We start from the raw sequence: 19,344 nt of genomic DNA, 5'->3' as shown, positions 1-19,344 counted from the left end.
ATAGCTGCTCTGCTATTGGCTTACCGAGCATCATCCTGGCCTCCGATTGTCCAAGAGGGACCTCACTGTCTATGTGTGTAGATACTGAAGCTAGATCCGTAGCATCCGATTAGCTGCTCAGAGTAAATTGCTTATGGCTCGACGGACATTCAAATAAACGAACGTTTCCTCGAATGCTCTAGTTGTTATCATGCTAAAAACAGCCACGGGACGCTTCGTAGTCCTCTATGGCCATAGTTAGCTCTCGAAGGCTAAAAACCTTATGCTAACTGGAGCGCTAATGAGAGAGAAGCCTCCAGTTAGCGTAAGGATTTTAGCCTTCGAGAGCTAACTATGGCCATCAAGGACTACAAAGCGTCCCGTGGCTAGCTTAAAAGTTCATTGCATGCCAGGAAGTATTTGTTATTGTTACATTCAGATGAGGATGGACGTTGCATTGCTAAAATGGCTACAAAACGGACCTTTTGATGTCAAGCAGTTAAGACAAGAACATCTCTAATGCTGGAAGAGAGGGTAAAAGTGATAAAAATGAAAGATGGAGAAAGCAAAATAAAAGACATTATCCAAGAAATTATGTAAGTGAAAGTGAATGCTGATTGTAAATTTCGCAATTTCTTTCCCTTTTTTTCTTTCTCCACTGACAATATGAAGTGTCAAATAAGTGTCTGCTCATACTTATGCACTATTGGAATAAAAATAGAGTACACATACGTTTGTGTGTGTGTGCTTACATCTGAGATCAAATTTGCTACAGTGAAAACCGCCTGTTGTGAAACATTTCTTGCTGCAAACATGATTTCGTTGTAGAGGTGTTTCACTGTATAACACAATAGAAAAGGTAGACATGAGTACATTTTTAGGACTGCTTGTAGATGATCAACTGAATTGGAAAAAACATATTGCACATATCCACTCCAAACTCTCCAACACTATAGGTCAAATGCACAGGTGTCAAACTTCAGTCTGCGAGGGCCACGATCCTGCTTGTTTTCCAAGTCTCCCTGCTGCAACATACCAGATTTAAATGACCAGGATCATTATCAGGCTCCTGCAGAGCTTGCTGATGAGCTGATCAAACGCTTCCCCAAAGCATAATCCTCCCGCAACCAAAATTTAGGTCACCACTTTGTCTTCCACCATAACTGTCCAAAAGACCATTCATCACTCCTGATGACGAACCACCTCCAGAAAGCCAGTGTGAATGTTATTGAATGGCATGCACAAAGCCCTGACTTGAATCCCGTCAAAAATATTTGGGGAGAATTGAAGACCAAGTTCCATGGCAGAAGACTGTCAAATCTGGGGTAGCTTGAGAGATTTGTCAAAGAACAACTGGTTGGGATTGCTCAGAACACGTGTGTGAGATTTGTGGAAAACTATAACAAAAGATTGCAGCCTGTTATCCAGCAAATAGGACACACAATTGCCAATTAGCATTCGGCAGGCTAATAATGTTGACTGGTCATTTTTGTTTAGTAAAAAATAACTTTTTTGCGGTGCGCAAATAAAAAATATATATATATATATATATATATATTGGAAGCATCCGAATAGTAAGTAGGATGCTTGCTTGGAAAAGGGACCTTACAAAGCCCACCCCACCCGCGGGATTCAGACCACTCCACTGTTATGTTAATGCCAGCATACAGGCCGCTGGTCAAAGGCACCAAACCAGTTCTGTTCTGAGTATGCAGATGCTGAATGAGTCTTGAAATGCCAGTGACACTCAAAGAAGGCCATGCCTCCATCGCACTACATGTGATTTATGGATAAGTTCCGAAATGCAGTGTTTTATTGCACAAATTTCAGCATTATCTATCTGTCTTTGCTGCTGTACATTTGATAGGATTCTTGTACTTCCTAAACAAGCAGTCACACACTCTTTTCGCTCATAAACAAATACAGTGATCCCTCACTATATTGCCTCATTTATCGTGGCTTCACTACATTGCATTTATATCCTCCCAAATTACTGTATTCAGAAAAAAATGCAGAATGACTGAGAGGTTCTGTACATGGCTGTATGCATGATTGGTTCCCGGCGCCGACATCGACCAATGACAGTACGAGTGGATCTATCCCTTGAGCTGATTGGCTCGATGCGCCGCACAGCACCTTCCCTTGTGTCTCGTCACGTGGTTGATGCTGATCAGCATCAAGTCAGCTGTGTACTCATCAGTGTCTCTTCATGCTGTTGTGTTTGCTACGTGTGTGTGTATGGGGAGGTGGGGGGGACGCAGAAGCTATCGCGAAAGGGAGTGAGAGAGTGAAAAAGAGAGTGAGCGAGAGAGAAATAGAGGGGGTGATTGGGCTTGTCCGAAAAAAGCAGCATTTCTCTCTTCACCTCCTCCTCCTTAATACCGATTAATTGTCTTATCATAAACATATCGGCTGCACGGAGATAGCTGGCCAGCAGCTAGCTGGAGGCTAAAGGCAGCTACACTGTCAGAGCGGCGTAAAGTGAGAGGAACACAAGTCTCTTCATCTCTTTCAGAAGGCAATGCTGATGAATGTTAATAACTATAAGATTTTAGAATTAAGGATTTAAGTAAATGAAATCCTTAAATTTAAAGGATTTAAGTAAATTCATGTACTGCTTTAGTCTTTGTCTCAAATATGTCAAGTACAAATACTGTTCACATATTTTAAACATGCTGGTACCCACATACACTTACACAAAAATTATTGGGGGTTGGAGGGCGGCAACGCTCCATCGCGGTTTTTCACTTACTGCGGCAGGGTCCCGGTCCCCATTAACAGCGATAAGTAAGGGATCACTGTGTCAACAAAAAAAATGTTGATTTCAAGTACTCTGTGGCACTTCATGTAGTGATTCATTCACAGGCAAAGTGATTGCGTCACACAAGTTTCCTCCAAATGGGTTGGCAAAATGTCCCCCCAAAACCTATACCCCAGTGTACGCCAGTAAGTGCCTCGTTTCACCAAGCACCAAGAGTGTCTCTTCAAACATAAGATAAGATAAGATATCCTTTATTTGTCCCACACTGGGGAAATTTACAGCCTCCAGCAGCAAGAATATATGTAGAAAGAAGAAAGAAGAAAGAGAAAAAAAACAACAAACATCTTTCAATTAAATGCGATATGAACACAAAATGGATAAATCGCAGTACTATTTACAATTTTCCTTCACAACATTATGTAGAATATAGTATTACAGGAGCTAAAAGTCTTCCTGTCAATGGACGGACAACCCCTTTTGGCCTTAATAGGTAGAATTGTCAAATGGCAGAACTTTGGGTTGCTCCCTCTAAATTGTGTCTAAATAGTCTCTTGGGCTAACATGCAGGAAAATAATTATTAAATAGCATGGTACTGGCCCCAAAAGACACCGGCCCACCGCTCATCTGCCTTGAATGCCAGATGGCCAGTCCAGCCCTGACTGCAGCACATACCATTTTTTTGGTGTTGAAATATGGCATGACAACGTCTCTTGAAATGAGATTCGAGCCGAGTGACTGTCACAATTTGAGCCGAAGATAGAGATTTAGCTGCGCTTCGCTGTTGATTTCTTCATTAGTAAACACTTCCGAAATCCTTTATGCCAACAACGCTTGAAGACTTACTTAACAACTGCACGTTGTTGTGATCAAAATCAAAAGGTATGTGACGTAATTAATTAATCATTCCCATTTCTGTTGCATATATCAATTTGCTCATGAAGTGTAACAATGAATGTGTCATCCAAATATTCTACCGTACTGCTTCATTGACTCTTGATACGGCTCACAAGTGATCACATGCTTGCGAGGAATATGCACACTTAAAGCTGTTCAGTCATGCCAAGTGGGGAGTTTATTGAAGCGGACACTTTAATCTGCTAGCCCAGCAGGAGTGAGGATGGTGTCCCCTCAGCTTGGGTCTGTCATGGAAGGTTGTACTTGAGAGTATCTGGAGAGGGAATCAAAGTGAAGCAGCTTTGAGCGGGGAGGCGCTAGTGACAAGAAAGTCCAACTGCTGTTGTTTGGAACAGCTGGCTTTGCATTGTACATGAAGGGAAGGACTCATCCATAAATCAAATCACTGACATTCACCGTGATCAAAAGGATATACTGTCTCCAATTTCAGATTCAATTCAGTTCTCCCCTTCCCGACATAAAAGGGAATCAACACAAGTGCCTCTTTTTGGAAAACATGCCTCTCAAAATGTTATTCTGTTGTAAAATTCAAAAAAACAGTCCCTAGTATTGAAAGGTATGCGATTTGAGGACATCTCTGAAACCCAAAATACAAGTCATGGATTATTTGATAGGTCATCCTAATCGGAAGAGGACATTAAAATAAGGCAAGACGGTGGCACAAAAGCGCTCAAATATTTCCACCAGACGGTTTGTATTTCAATCACACGTATCACTCACTATTCTCACAGCTTCTCTTGACAATTCCAAGTGTGGGACCCATTTCAGTGTCCAATTTGCAGTCAGGCATTTCGCAAATTTTCTCACCAATTAATGACAAGGTATCTGTGGGGTGACTGTGGTGATACCGTCATCAATGCCCCCCCACTTGTTACTGTACCATGGGTGTCACACGCAGTTTTACATAGGTGCCAAGAGGTGGGAGCTGCCTCCCTTACCAGATGCTTTGACCCTCAGTTGCCAGCCCTTGGCAATGAATCCATCAATACTAAATTCGAAATTTTAAAATAAATGTACCTTATATTGTCTCCATAGTGTGTATAAAAAAAGCATGTTTGGAATGTACTCCCACAACAATACTCACTACTTAAAAAAAATCAATAAATAAAATGGTTGCCTCCAAGGTTAGCGCGTCAACCTCACAGTGCAGAGGTGTCGGGTTCGATTCCAGCTCCGGCCTTCCTGTGTGGAGTTTGCATGTTATCCCCGTGCGTGCCTGTGTGGATTTTCTCCGGGTACTCCAGTTTCCTCCCACATTCCAAAAACATGCATGGCAGGCTGATTGAACACTCAAAATTGTCCCGAGGTATGAGTGTGAGCGTTGATGGTTGTTCGTCTCTGTGTAACCTGCGATTGGCTGGTAACTGGTTCAGAGTGTCCCCTGCCTACTGCCCGAAGACAGCTGAGATAGGCTCCAGCACGCTCCACGACCTGTGTGAGGATAAAGCGGATCAGAAAATGCAGGGATGAATGGTTGACCTCCCACATTCCACAAATTGAGCTCCTGACATCACGTGACTGGCCCTCGGCAGGAAAGAGGAGGCAGGCGAAGTATTTAAAACTTTCCAGTCAAGTGAATTCACAGCTCACAATTCACATCTCACTTTTATGACAAGGATATAATGAGATACACGTGTAAGATGGACAGGTTAATCATCAAAATAACGATCATGCAGATTGGGAGAACTACAGCGGTGAGTTCTTGCGGTCAAGCACAGGTTCGGAAGGTTACAAGTTTAGGTTATGGGCCCTGTGTACTTGGATGTACTGTACATGGCTTAATATTTGAGACAAGCAATGTGTTACCCATCTCAGGGAGTCAGTCGTCACAGAGGCATACGTGGGCAAATAAAGTCACACAGAGCTCCGTGCCGAAATGGCCACTCAAGTGCATATTTTTCGCCCCGGAGGCAAACTTCCCAGCATCGGGTGGGATGGCTGAGACCTCGCCCCTTTGGGAAGCAAAGCAAAACGTTTTGAATGAATAAAGGGTACATCAAAACATAAAAACCAAGACAAGTGTTTTTGTTTAAATTTTCTTTCACATTGCTTTTTCCTAATTTTACTCATTTGACTGTCCGATACATTGAAAAAAAATGCTTGATACCTGAGATGATGGAAATACTCAAGTATTTATTCTCGTACTTTACATACTCTCATAGTGCTTGTTTTTTTATTGTTTATTGAACATAAAAACATTTACAGTAATAAATTGACAGAAAGTAAAGGTAACTAAAATAGTCAAAAAGGAAAAGAAAACAGTCATCATACAACACAATTATATGTGCAAAGGAGGAAGAAGAAGTAAAAAACTCATCTAGTCCTACCCCATGTTATGTATTAAAATATAAATAGGTCATTTTTTATATCAGTCAGAAAAGAAAAGGAAAAGTCTGCATTAGAACAAATGATTCACCCTTATCTGAGCTTTACTTATCTATTTTTACAACTTTTGGTTTGTATCAGGATTATATACATACTATGTGTCAATTATCTCTTGTATTCATAATGGATATTGCAGTACATTACTACATTTATAAACTTAATTATGATTTTTTTATTAGATTTATTGTTTCGAAATGACACCTTAACTCTGATTGATGCCAGGTTTTTTTGTACTACAGTATTCTCTTGAGTTAGTTTTTTAACTCAGGAAGTGAATTACTCATTTTCGGGTCCGTTTCTAAATTATTCCACAGATTAACACCTATTACAGATACACTCCTTTGATTGATGTTAATCCTTGTTTTGGATTGTTTTGTATAAATTGGTCCCCCTTAAATCATAGCAGCTTTCTCGAATTTTGAAAAACTTCAGGATGTTTTGGCAGAGCAGGTTATTGTGTGCTTTTTACATTAATTGGGCAATTTTTGAAGTCAACCAGGTCATAAAATTTCATTGTGTTTAATTTGATGGTGGGTTCTGTATATTTAGATCTATTGATAATTCTGATTGCTTTTTTTTTTGGAGTCGTTTTAAAACGGCTAGTGTGTTTGTTTTATAGGCGTTTCCCCATATTTCCACACAGTTGGTCATATATAATTGTAATAATGATGAGTGTACAAAGATCTCTTATTCAGCACATCCTTGGTTTTTCTAGATGATCCCTGTGGTTTTGGATATTTGTCTTTTTATGGCTTCCAACATAGTTTTGAATCTATTAGTTACCCGAGAAACTTGGTTTCATGAGCTCTTTCTATTTCAATCGAGTTTGCCATAATTTTAACTTGGTTAACTTGCAAGTGTGCATAGTGTCCACAGAAGTTTTTGGTTCCATTTTAAAATACACTGAACATTTACAGCTAAAAATATGAAGTCCCGCATTATCACCTTCAGTTTTAGTTGCACCCTCATTTCTAAACGTGTCGGGAATGCTGGTACAAGCTGCAAAGTTGACTGTACTATCATCTTAAAATCTTTTTCAGTTTATATGGACTTTAAAATATTCAGGCAGTAAGCTAATCATGGTTATATGCAAAATAGGAGCAGCCACTTGCTGGTGCAATATAGAAATGATCCGATTAGTTGACTAATTGCAATTGCTAGTCATCTAGCAAAATAATTGTTTGTGGCAGCCCGAGGTGAGTTTTCTTTTTTTTATTGCATAGTCTACATGCATAACATATGCCAGGGAATGCAGAAAATGTTAGCATATGTGACTGTGGTTATGTGTGTGTGTGTGTGCGTGTGTGGAATTCTGTCATTCTAAAACATCATAACATGAAAGAATGGACTGCTCAACTTTGTTCAATTAACAGGGTTGGTATCAGCTTGACAACTGATGACATGTTACTGTCTTTCTAGATCCAAATCAGTAAAAGAGATGACCCTCGTCTTGTCCATGAATCCTTTCTTTGAGCCAGAGGGAGAAACTCCCCGCCCAACTTATCAACCGATCTGGAAAACGGAGCGCTGGAGTAAGACCTGCCAGTCAAACACCGCCTCGCCAGGCCACACGGAACACAGATTGAAACCGGGTAAACACATCAACTGCTGTTTGTTCATATTGTCCCTTTTTTAACTTCACCATTGCCATGCCAACTTGTCCCGATGCGAATGATTTATGATGTTTGCTTTTTGTCAATGAAATGATCCAAATGTTGTTTTGTTTTGCTTTTTAAGTCAAGTCACTCTTTGAATTTTGAATGACAAGAAAATTAATAGTTTAGCGCTACACTCAAGTCACAAACTCATTTTGGAATCAATTATCATATTGATTATGCAATCAGCCACTGTTGTGTCCCAATTCCCTTGGCATGTCCAGTGTCTGTTGATTAAACTTATATACACTTCACCGTCAACATATAAACTAACCACATTCCTACAAGTATATAATGATTCTCGAAACAATTCTGTTTTTTTTTCTCTAGAACCACCCTTTCGACGACTTCCTGACCATGTGTCAATGTCAAGAATTGCATACTTCAAGAGGAAGTTTGTTGATGATGATGAAGCTTCATTCAGTTTTAGGACGTACTGCCAAACTGTAAGTATTGGATGATATTTTCGACTTTCATGATTGATTCAGTTATCAAAACAACATAGAGGGCATAATTTCCATGCCCGGTGCACGTGTAATGCAAAGCACGGTCTCAATGTGGGCATGGATGGAGTATTCTTTTGTTTTGGGGGTGGGGGGTTGTTTTGTTTAGTTTTTTTTCCGGTATTTTCGTAGACACACACAGTTAAAAACTGGTGTTTTGCGCCGTTGTGGGAGTTAACACTGCTGACTTTCTTCCCAGCCAATGGAAGCGGCTCCTTTTCATTCCTTTTAAATTCTGCGCTTGGCCTACATGGCGGAAGCATAAATGGATTTGCTGGAGTCCATGCAGGTGATAGACTCACACAAACTTATTTTCATTAATTTGGTTAATATAAATTTGGCCTTTATGGAGTGGGCACTTGAAGGTCGCATTCCACCCCCAATTATGTGTTCTTTTGCTACATCGCTACATAGCAAATGAACGTGGCATCTACACCGATTGCTCGACTTTTCCACGTCCAGTGTGGCAACCGACGTTGACATACAATTCAGCGTTCGCAGCGGTGTCGATGTTCATTTTGCAGCGGCAGGTGCGGCTGCACACTTCGCGAGCGTACTTAGCAATGCGCTTTGAGAGTAGTTATGCTGTCGTGGACCAAGCTAAACGTTGCTCTTTATGTGCTTTGTGGTGAATGTGGCTGTGGTGTGTCAAGATGAAAGAGGAAAGGAGAAAAGGAATATTTCAGATTTCGGGCAGAATGGACATACAAGCTTGAATGTTGGCTCAAGGGGGATTTCCCCCATCCTGTGGCCCCTTCACAAGTTTCTTATTTTCCCCTGATGGGTTAAGTTTTTTGGAGTTTTTCGTTGCCCTCCCATGCATGTTGTTAATATTTGACAGCTGTGGGAATGTGAAGCCCTTCGAGCCTTTTCTGTGATTAAGGGTGATATAAATAAATTCCTTTAAACCACATACCGAGGGTATTTCGTTGGGGTCGGAAGTGGGATGTATTGAGGAATGGGAGCTGTCAATTTGCTCTTGGCCCTTCCTTGGTTACAGATTCTTTTATCTCTCTATAAGGTGGAAGAAGACCCAACACCACGTAGTCTTTTCTTCAGTTTATCGCAACGCAACACAAATCGATTCGGGCTCCTGTGAGTCTCAGATTTCATCAGGAAGCCCCGAAGAAACACATTCATGAGATTATATAGAGACAATATGATAATGAGAGGCGGGGAGGTACGCCTCTCATGCAAATCCCGAAACAAAGAAAGTAACATGTCCTCTGACCCGGTGCGGCCGGAGGAAGCCAGGAGCGATGAGGTGAGACCAGACCACCACTACCCCCCATTTGGTGCGATGGCAGGAACACAGACACCTGAGATAACAGCTCCTCTAAAACATGTCCCGTGGAGGGGGGCCCCAGAAGTGGTGGGGGTCGAGGGCACTAAAGTTGATTGTAATAACATTGAGCAGGAAATACCTTCTGGTCACAGATCTTGAGATTAGGGTTCCTCTTTGAGGGCACTTGAGAGCCTTCAGGGACTTATATGAGGTGGTGGAGGCAAGAAAGCCCTTGGGGGGCTGTTAATTAACCAAAGGGAAATGGGCTCTAAACTTCACAGTACATTCTTTAACTACTTCAGCAGATTCTCAGGAGACAGACTAGTGTCAATAGTTCTCATACCAAGATGAAATTCAACAATGTTCTACTACTACTTCTAGCGGAATAATTCCTTAACAGATGCCACTCGCACTTCAGGAGATTCAGGACTTCATCGTAAGTATCCATCCATCCATTTTCCGATCTGCTTTATCCTCATAAGGGTCGCGGGGCTTGCTGGAGCCTATCCCAGCTGTCTTCGGGTAGTAGGCGGGGGACACCCTGAACCGGTTGCCAGCCCATCGCAGAGCACACAGAGACGAACAACCACTCGCGCCCACACTCATACAAAAAAAAAACAAAATCTGGAGGTGGGACTCTTTGGCAAACGCCTGGAGGCCGGGCCTACACCCAAGGGGGTGGCCGGGCTCAGCCCGTAGAGGCAACGTGTGGGTCCCCCTTCTCATGGTCTCACCACCCGTGGGAGGGGTCAAAAGAGTCGGGTGCAATGCGAGCTGGGCGGCAGCCAAAGGCGGGGACTCTGGCAGTCCGATCCTCGGCTGCAGAAGCTAGCTCTTGGGACATGGAATGTCACCTCTGGCAGGGAAGGAGCCCGAGCTGGTGTGTGAGGCAGAGAAGTACCGACTGGATATAGTCGGACTTGCCTCCACACACAGCCTGGGTTCTGGTACCAGTTCTCTCGAGAGGGGTTGGACTCTCTTCCACTCTGGAGTTGCTCACGGTGAGAGGCGCAGAGCAGGTGTCGGCATGCTCATTGCCCCCCGGCTCAGTGCCTGTACATTGGGGTTCACACCGGTAGATGAGAGGGTTGCCTCCCTCCGCCTTCGGGTGGGGGGACATTTCCTGACTGTTGTTTGTGCATATGCACCAAACAGCAGCTCAGCATACCCTCCCTTTTTGGAGTCCTTGGAGGGTGTGCTGGAGAGTACTCCTGCTGGGGACTCCCTTGTTCTGCTGGGGGACTTCAATGCTCACGTGGGCAATGACAGTGAGACCTGGAGGGGCGTGTTCGGGAGGAACGGCCCCTCCGATCAGAACTCGAGTGGTGTTTTGTTATTGGACTGTCACGGACTGTCCATAACGAACACCTTGTTCAAACATAAGGGTGTCCATATGTGCACTTGGCACCAGGACACCCTAGGCCGTTGTTCGATGATCGACTTTGTGGTTGTATCATCGGATTTGCGGCCGCATGTTTTGGACACTCGGGCGAAGAGAGGGGCGGAGCCGTCAACTGATCACCACCTGGTGGTGAGTAGGCACCGTGGTGGGGGAAGATGCCGGTCCGTCCTGGCAAACCCAAACGGATTGTGAGGGTTTGTTGGGACCGTCTGGCGGATCCCCTGTCAGGAGTTTCAACTCCCACCTCCGACAGCTTTTCCCATGTTCCGGGGGAGGCGGCGGACATTGAGTCTGAGTGGACCATGTTCCGTGCCTCTATTGTTGAGGTGGCCAATCTGAGTTGTGGCCGTAAGGTGGTTGGTGCCTGTCGTGGCGGCAACCCCCGTACTCGCTGGTGGACACCAGCAGTAAGAGATGCCGTCAAGCTGAAGAAGGAGTCCTATCAAGCCTTTATGGCCTGTGGACCCCAGAGGCAGCTGACGGGTATCAACTGGCCAAGCGGAACGCAGCTTCGGTGGTCGCAGAGGCAAAAACCCGAGCGTGGGAAGAGTTCGGTGAGGCCATGGAAGCCGACTTCCGGACGGCTTTGAGGAAATTCTGGTCCACCATCCGACATCTCAGGAGGGGGAAGCAGTGCACCACTAACACTGTGTACAGTGGGGATGGGGCGCTGCTGACTTCGACTCGGGACGTTGTAAACCGTTGGGCACAGTACTTCGAAGACCTCCTCAACTCCGCCAACACGTCTTCCTTGGGGGAAGCAGTGTCTGGGGACCCGGAGGTGGGCTCTCCTATCTCTGTGGTTGAAGTCACCGATGTGGTTAAAAATCTCCTCGGTGGCAGGGCCCCAGGGGTGGATGAGATCCGCCCGGAGTTCCTCAAGGCTCTAGATGTTGTGGGGCTGTCCTGGTTGACACGCCTCTGCAACGTTGCGTGGTCAACGGGGAGAGTGCCTCTGGATTGGCAGACCGGGGTGGTAGTCCCTCTTTTTAAAAAGGAGGGCCGGAGGGTGTGTTCCAACTACAGAGGGATCACACTCCTCAGTCTCCCTGGTGTAAGGTCTATTCAGGGGTGCTGGAGAGGAGGGCCCGTCAGGAAGTCGAGCCTCAGATTGAGGAGGAGCAGTGTGGTTTTCGTCCCGGCCGTGGAACAGTGGAGCAGCTCTACATCCTTAGCAGGGTCCTCGAGGGTATGTGGGAATTTGCCCAACCATTCTACATGTGTTTTGTGGACTTGGAGAAGGCTTTTGACCGTGTCCCTTGGGGAGTTCTGTGGGGGGTGCTTCGTGGGTATGGTGTACCGAACCACCTGATATGGGCTATTCGGTCACTATACCACCAATGTCAGAGTTTGGTTCACATTGCCGGCAGTAAGTCGGAATCGTTTCCAGTGAGGGTAGGACTCCGCCAAGGCTGCCCTTTGTCGCAGATTCTGTTCATAACCTTTATGGACAGAATTTCTAGGCGCAGCCAAATCGTTGAGGGGGTCCGTTTTGGGGGCCTCAGTATTGCATCCCTGCTTTTTGCAGATGATGTGGTGCTGTTGGCTCCTTCAAACGGGGCTCTCCAACTCTCACTGGAGCGTTTCGCAGCCGAGTGTGAAGCGGTTGGGATGAAAATCAGCACCTCCAAATCTGAAACCATGGTCCTCAGTCGGAAAAGGGTGGAGTGCCCCCTCTGGGTCGGGGAGGAGATCTTACCCCAAGTGGAGGAGTTCAAGTATCTTGGGGTCTTGTTCACGAGTGGGGGTAGGAGGGAGCGAGAGATTGACAGGCGGATCGGTGCAGCGTCTGCTGTGATGCGGACGTTGTATCGGTCTGTCGTGGTGAAGAAGGAGCTGAGCCAAAGGGCGCAGCTCTCAATTTTCCGGTTGATCTACGTTCCAACCCTCATCTATGGTCACGAGCAATGGGTCGTGACCGAAAGAACGATATCACAGATACTAGCGGCTGAAATGAGTTTTCTCCGCAGGGTGTCCGGGCTCTCCCTTAGAGATAAGGTGAGAAGCTCGGTCATCCGGGAGGGGCCCAGAGTCGAGCCGCTTCTCCTCCACATCGAGAGGAGCCAGATGAGGTGGCTTGGGCATCTGATTCTGATGCCTCCTGAACGCCTCCCTGGTCAGGAGTTCCGGGCATGTCCCACCGGGAGGAGACCCCGAGGAAGACACAGGACACGCTCGAGAGACTATGTCACCCAGCTGGCCTGGGAACGGCTCGGGATCCTCCGGGGAGAGCTGGAAGAAGTAGCTAGGGAGAGGGAAGTCTGGGCTTCCGTGCTAAAGCTATTGCCCCCGCGACCTGGCCCTGGATAAGCGAAGATGGATGGATGGATGGATGGATGAAAAAAAATGTAAATCTTTTTTTTGCATGGAAAATTAATCAAGGGGGATACATAGATGTGATGGCCCTTAAGCCACTAGTTGCCCATCTGTGATGTAAAACTATCAAGTGAACAACTAAAGCATTTCATTTTTGTGTGACTTTCAAATTTGTTTATTGTTTTAACTATTGATCTTTCCCTGATTGCCAACTGTCCCTCAGGTGGCCCCGGTTTTGGAGGAACGGGCCCACGTTCTGCGTCTCTCGCTGGAGAAAATGCGCTTCATTGATGACCCTGAGGTTTTCCTGCGACGCTCCGTTCTTGTTAACAACCTCCTCCGCCGTTTACGAACTGACATTCTGCTCCAGAGCACTGAATGGTGCTTCTCTCCCAACCCAGTTTTTACCAGTTTCTTACCCCAAACCTTGAACTCCACACAACAGGGACTCAACAGATCCGTACCCACACAGATGTGCTTAGCACCCCAAGTCGGACCACCCTTTCGTAAGCGGTTCCGAATTGTCCGTGCAGGACAAGGGGACCTCAGCGATGACTGCGCCCAGACATGTTGCTGCATCTATGCTGCAGCGGCAGCTGCAGGACACTACCTTCATCTCCCTTTCTCCATGTACAATACAGAATTGCCCACGCCACACTCATCCTCTTTTCAAATATCTAGCCATCCTAAGTTAGGACTGACTGTCATAGAAGGGACTGATGATGAGGATGAAGAAGAAGAAGAGGAAGAGGATGAAAATGAGGAAGAGGAAGAGGAGGAGGAAGAGGTTGGCGAAAGGAGACATGCGGGACATTCTACCGACTGGCTTGGAGTGACGTCAAGGCAGACAAGTCGGACAAGAACCATGCAATGCCCCGCTCACAGCGGCACACAAGCAGATAACTGCCTGTCAGATCGTGTGGAAGAGCAGCAGGAGATTGAGCTAGAAGAGGAGGCCCGCGGCATCCCACCTCGTGAGTGGGATTCTGATCCTGAAGAACTCCTCAAGCGTCACTGTCGGCAGCGTCTGGGTCACAGACGATGACAATTGGGTCCCATACAAGTCTTGGAGACTATAAACGTAGACATGACAACTTCTTTTGTAGTACTTTATTGGTAATGCCAAGCTAACTGATATTTCATGATGAAAGAAAGAGGAGACTGACCATACATTTGGTAGCGTGACGTTTGTTTAAATTTTAAGTCAACTAAAATTAGGGGTGTTCACACGCCACATATATGCTCCGGTGCTGCACCGATGAATTTGTTGGGATATATTTTACACCGCTCCGGTTTCCTCCCACATTCCAAAAACATGCGTGGCAGGCTGATTGAACACTCTAAATTGTCCCTAGGTGTGAGTGTGAGTGTGAATGGTTGTTCGTTTCTGTGTGCCCTGCGATTGGCTGGCAACCGATTCAGGGTGTCCCCCGCCTACTGCCCGAAGACAGCTGGGATAGGCTCCAGCACCCCCCGCGACCCTAATGAGGATCAAGCGGCTTGGAAGATGAATGAATGAATGAATGAATATTTTACACCGGAGCAAATTTTGTGGAGCGGTCGCATATACAAAGCCGCGGAGCGTGTTAACTCCGTAGCACCGGTGCAGCCCCACACGGCGGTCACACGGTAGTGTCTTTCAGCGGAGCAAAACAATACAAAACAAAGAGCTGTCGTGTTGGTTCTTTTTAAAACATACACAACTCCAACAACGACTGTACAGGCACGTCCTTCTCCTTCTCTGTCTCTGTGCCTTCTGCTCGAGAGGCGTTCAATGACCGCCCCCGAAAACGTAAATCAACGATGACTTCAATGACACTCAGACATATTATGCGCCAAACAGAAAATCAAGAGAGGAAATCACAAAATAAATTCTATGGGGGGTTGGGGGGTGAACACACAACAAAGGAACAAACTACACAAACAACTCAGAGACAGTCCAGTCTCCTACAAAAGGAAAGATGATGTTTGGGGACTATCTGGGGCGGGGCTCCGTTCTAGTTGAGATGGTATAACCCAAGAGGCAAGCTGCCGCTTGCTACTGTTATTGCCAGCCATCATGTCTTGTGTCATTATTAAACAAACACATGACGGAAGTACAACTGAGCACGAAAGCAACGAATTGTCGCCGTATGTAATCAACTCTTCTCATGCGTAGTGAGGCTACTCACCGCCGCAAATGAGCATTTGCTCCGGAGCAAATTGTAGCGTTCCCACGTACCATTTTACATCGGAGCTGCCGCGCTAACGAGCATTTGCTCCGGAGCACATTTTTAAACCACCTCCCTGAGGTGGATTAAATTTGCTCGGGAGTAAGCTGTTTTCAGGGGATACACAGGTGTAACTTTGCACATGTGACCGCTCTACTGGGGTAGCACCGGTGCAGCACCGGAGCAAATGTTGCCGTGTGATCACCCCTGTTGAGTATTGCATTGTCTCCAAGACTCTTTTTGTTCTCCATAACATAGTACAAAGGTATCAAATGAAGCCGTGCAATCGTCTTACTTCAGGACCCTAAACAAGAGTATCTGGTTATGATTGTGTTCAGAATACTATGTAGCATTCCAAAACTTGACTTTGGGGGGGGGGGGGGGGGGGGGGGGGGTTACATGAAATGATGTACAGTATTCTGTTACTTCAACCTCCAACACCATCGTGTCTTCTTTATATTATACAGGCAACAATCTTAAGCATTGGCAATGTTAAAACATAAATCTAAGTGCCTTCGAGTTTTTACGCTTCATGTATTTTATGTTCATGTAATTGTTCCTAAAAGACTCGACACTGGCATTTTGTTGAATGCTGTGACTTCTTTCACATGTGGGTGCAATTATTACTAAATATATGCTCAAAATATATTCAGTTTTTTGTTTGTTGGTTTGTTTTTTGCCTGTCAACGATAACTCAGCACTGACCATTCACAAACTTGAGCCAACTTGAGTAATGGCTTACTAAAGCCAAATTTGTATCTATTTCTCATGGATGTTTTACCAGTATTCTTTCTTGATTTGACCGAAAATGCAACATTGAAATCTCACGATGTATAGAGTCCGTTTTTCTTAGCTTTGTCTTCCCAAATATGCGTTTTTGTGTTACGTATTTTTACATATCAACTGATGGGAAAATGAGACTTCAAAATTCTTCATGAACCAGTTTTTTGAGTCCTCGAAATGGCACTCTCTTTTCAACAAAGGGCTGAATACACATTGACTTGCCATTTCTTAAACCCCTTTCTTTAAACCAACAGCGGCATCTACATGAGTGGAAAAAATAGAACTGGTTTATGAAGCTAATATGAAACCGCCTCATTTGTCCATCACTTCATACATTATAATACCTTAGCAAAATAAAGAATTATTGCAATGTCACATTTTAATCAATCAACAGTCGTTTGGCATTGAAGAAAGTCACCATACTGTACATAAATCCTGAGATCCATGCTAATAGGTGTCTCAATAAATCCTTCAATTATCTTTCTTTATTTCTTTTTTTTTTTTTGCCAATAAGTAAAATCTACATATCCTGGAAGCTAGAAGTTGCATTTTAGGTCCCATCGGAGCACAGAAGTGAAGAACGATTATTCAATGACCAATCAGTGGACAGAAGCGGGTCTAACGCCATTCCTAGACACTTCAAACAAAAGATACAGTGCCTACAAAAGCATTGAAATGCAAAAAATGAACACTCTCTCCATTGTTTACTATACAGTAGCTACAGAAGAGGTTTGAGTGTCGAGTGTCCAGAAAAGCGGCAAATCAATGTGATTTTATGACTTATTATTATAAGTATTTGGACAGTGTGACAAGGTTTTTATTTGATTTTACAACAGCAGAATTGATACAAAATGAAGCCCTCATTATGTGAGTGAAGGGCGGCCCGGTAGTCCAGTGGTTAGCACGTCGGCTTCACAGTGCAGAGGTACCGGGTTCGATTCCAGCTCCGGCCTCCCTGTGTGGAGTTTGCATTTCTCCCCGGGCCTGCGTGGGTTTTCTCCGGGTGCTCCGGTTTCCTCCCACATTCCAAAAACATGCGTGGCAGGCTGATTTGATTGAACACTCACTAGGTGTGAGTGTGAGCGTGGATGGTTGTTTGTCTCTGTGTGCCCTGTGATTGGCTGGCAACCGATTCAGGGTGTCCCCCGCTTACTGCCCGAAGATAGCTGGGATAGGCTCCAGGACCCCCCGCGACCCTAGTGAGGATCAAGCGGCTCGGAAGATGAATTATGTGAATGAAACAACCATCCAGCCATTCATTTTCCTATCCGCTTTGTCCTCACAAGAATCGCGGGGGTGTTGAAGCCTATCTCAGTCGTCTTTGGGCAGTACGCGGGGGATACCCTGAACCGGTTGCAAGCCAATCACAGGACACACAGAGACGAACAACCATACGCGCTCACACTCACACCTAAGGACAATTTTGACTGTTCTAATCACCTGTCACTCATGTTTTTGGAATTTGGGAGGAAACCGGAATACCCAGAGAAAATTACGCGTACAACATGTAAACTCCACACAGGAAGGCCGGGCCGTAATCGAACCCTGTACTTCTGGACTGTGAGGCCAATGTGCTAACCGGTCACCCACTGGGTCGCCTCTGACTGAAACGTGAACATTAAATTTAATTTAAGATGTTTCACAAAAATATGGTATCTGCCATTTAGGATTCAAAGCCATTTCATGGGATGTTGCTTTTCAGGGTCTCAATTTTTGGACAACTGATAATTGTACATATAAGCTATATTTATAATACATGATGTGTGTGTGACTACTGATGATGCATATTGTGATAATTTGACAACAAAAGCGTAGGACTTTTCCTCTCACATTCAGCCAAATGCTAAAAAAATTAAAGCACAGCAACTCACGGTGAACATGAATAATGACCCTAAGCATACTGTGAAAACAACACATTTTTAAAAGCAAAGAAGATGACTATTTCCCAATTTCCAACCGGCTAGTTCATCTCTCTCCAACGGAGCAACAGCATACCATTAACCAGAATTTGATGCCGTCACTGAGCCCAAAGTATTAAAAGTTATTATGCTGGAGTTACTCCTGATAAAATGGTCAGAATTCCTAAATGGCAATAATTCTATTTTTGCAAAACCTCTTAGACTGAACCAAGCATTTGCGAGAGGAGCAAGGATGCTGCCATAGTCGCAGTTTGATCAGAACATTTGTGCACTAGGAGAAGACCAAAACATTCGCTCTTTTGTGGCCAAAGCCTGGGGAGACACTGTCTGCTTGTTGTCACTTTTCTATTCACTTTTACCGGCAGGGCCCGGTCACCTTTTTGAATCGATTGCCACATAATATTGAGCCACCTTGCATCCCCGTCTCCGCCATTTTCCAGTTGTACTGCCAAGCTGAACAAAATGATGAAAGATGGAAAGATGAAAGCTTTTGGAATCTTCTGTTGTTCTATCAGGATCATCATCATAAGAATCCTTCTTAGTCTGTCATAAACATGCTACAGATTATCACAAAATGATCAGTCGTCACTATTGATAAATAGCTCATACTGTGTCTTTCCGCTTTGATTCAGTTACCTCGTTCAACCTGTTTTGTTTCACACTTTGTGCGCATCTTACAGTCGGAAGGATCCACAAAAGTATGATGAAAGATGCACTATAATTAGCATTCACAGTGTGATTTCAGGATTTGCGTGTTTTTTTTTCATCTCTGAGCTTATTTCCAAGTTTTTTTTTTCAAGCAACATAAATAATAGATATGAGGAACAGATCTTACTTTGCAAAACAATCTCCCAATTAGTTTGACAGGTACTGTATGAGATGTGTTTGTTAAAGTGAGCTTTTCTTGCTTGTTACCTGCCATTCATCCACTGTTCAAATAACACAACACTAGTGATTATTTTGGCATGCGTCTCTTAGAAATTGAGGAGTGCAGTACCAGCCAGTTGTCCCCCGCATTCCCGCACCCCCAATACAAACACACGCGCACACACACCTTTTCTCCAGCATCGAAATCCAGTGATTATCAGTGATATTTTTATTTATGAAATAATTTGACAAATCTGTTTTTGAAGTAAAAAAAAGAAGTGTAAGAGTCCACGTACTCTCGTACCTTTTGGTAATGTGCTGTGAAGTGTGAAATAAAAACTTGAGAGAAACAAAATGCCCTCT

At 44.6% G+C, this 19,344-nt stretch overlaps 1 protein-coding gene across 1 annotated transcript in view; it reads left to right on the top strand.

Annotated features, from left to right (window-relative positions):
- Positions 1-15,775, top strand: part of sertad4 (SERTA domain containing 4) — a 38,288-nt gene extending 22,513 nt beyond the window's left edge. The window contains exons 2-4 of the mRNA XM_052085822.1: positions 7,461-7,633; positions 8,027-8,142; positions 13,426-15,775. Of these exons, the coding sequence (XP_051941782.1) occupies positions 7,480-7,633; positions 8,027-8,142; positions 13,426-14,247 (1,092 nt within the window). The 5' untranslated portion in view covers positions 7,461-7,479 and the 3' untranslated portion in view covers positions 14,248-15,775. The remainder of the gene's footprint in view (positions 1-7,460; positions 7,634-8,026; positions 8,143-13,425) is intronic.
- The last annotated feature ends 3,569 nt before the right edge of the window (positions 15,776-19,344 follow it).

Source organism: Hippocampus zosterae, chromosome 14, assembly GCF_025434085.1.
Source record: "Hippocampus zosterae strain Florida chromosome 14, ASM2543408v3, whole genome shotgun sequence".
Classification (NCBI taxonomy): Eukaryota; Metazoa; Chordata; class Actinopteri; order Syngnathiformes; family Syngnathidae; genus Hippocampus; species Hippocampus zosterae.
The sequence above is the reverse complement of the archived record's forward strand: the minus strand, read 5'-3'. Positions and strand labels throughout refer to the sequence as shown.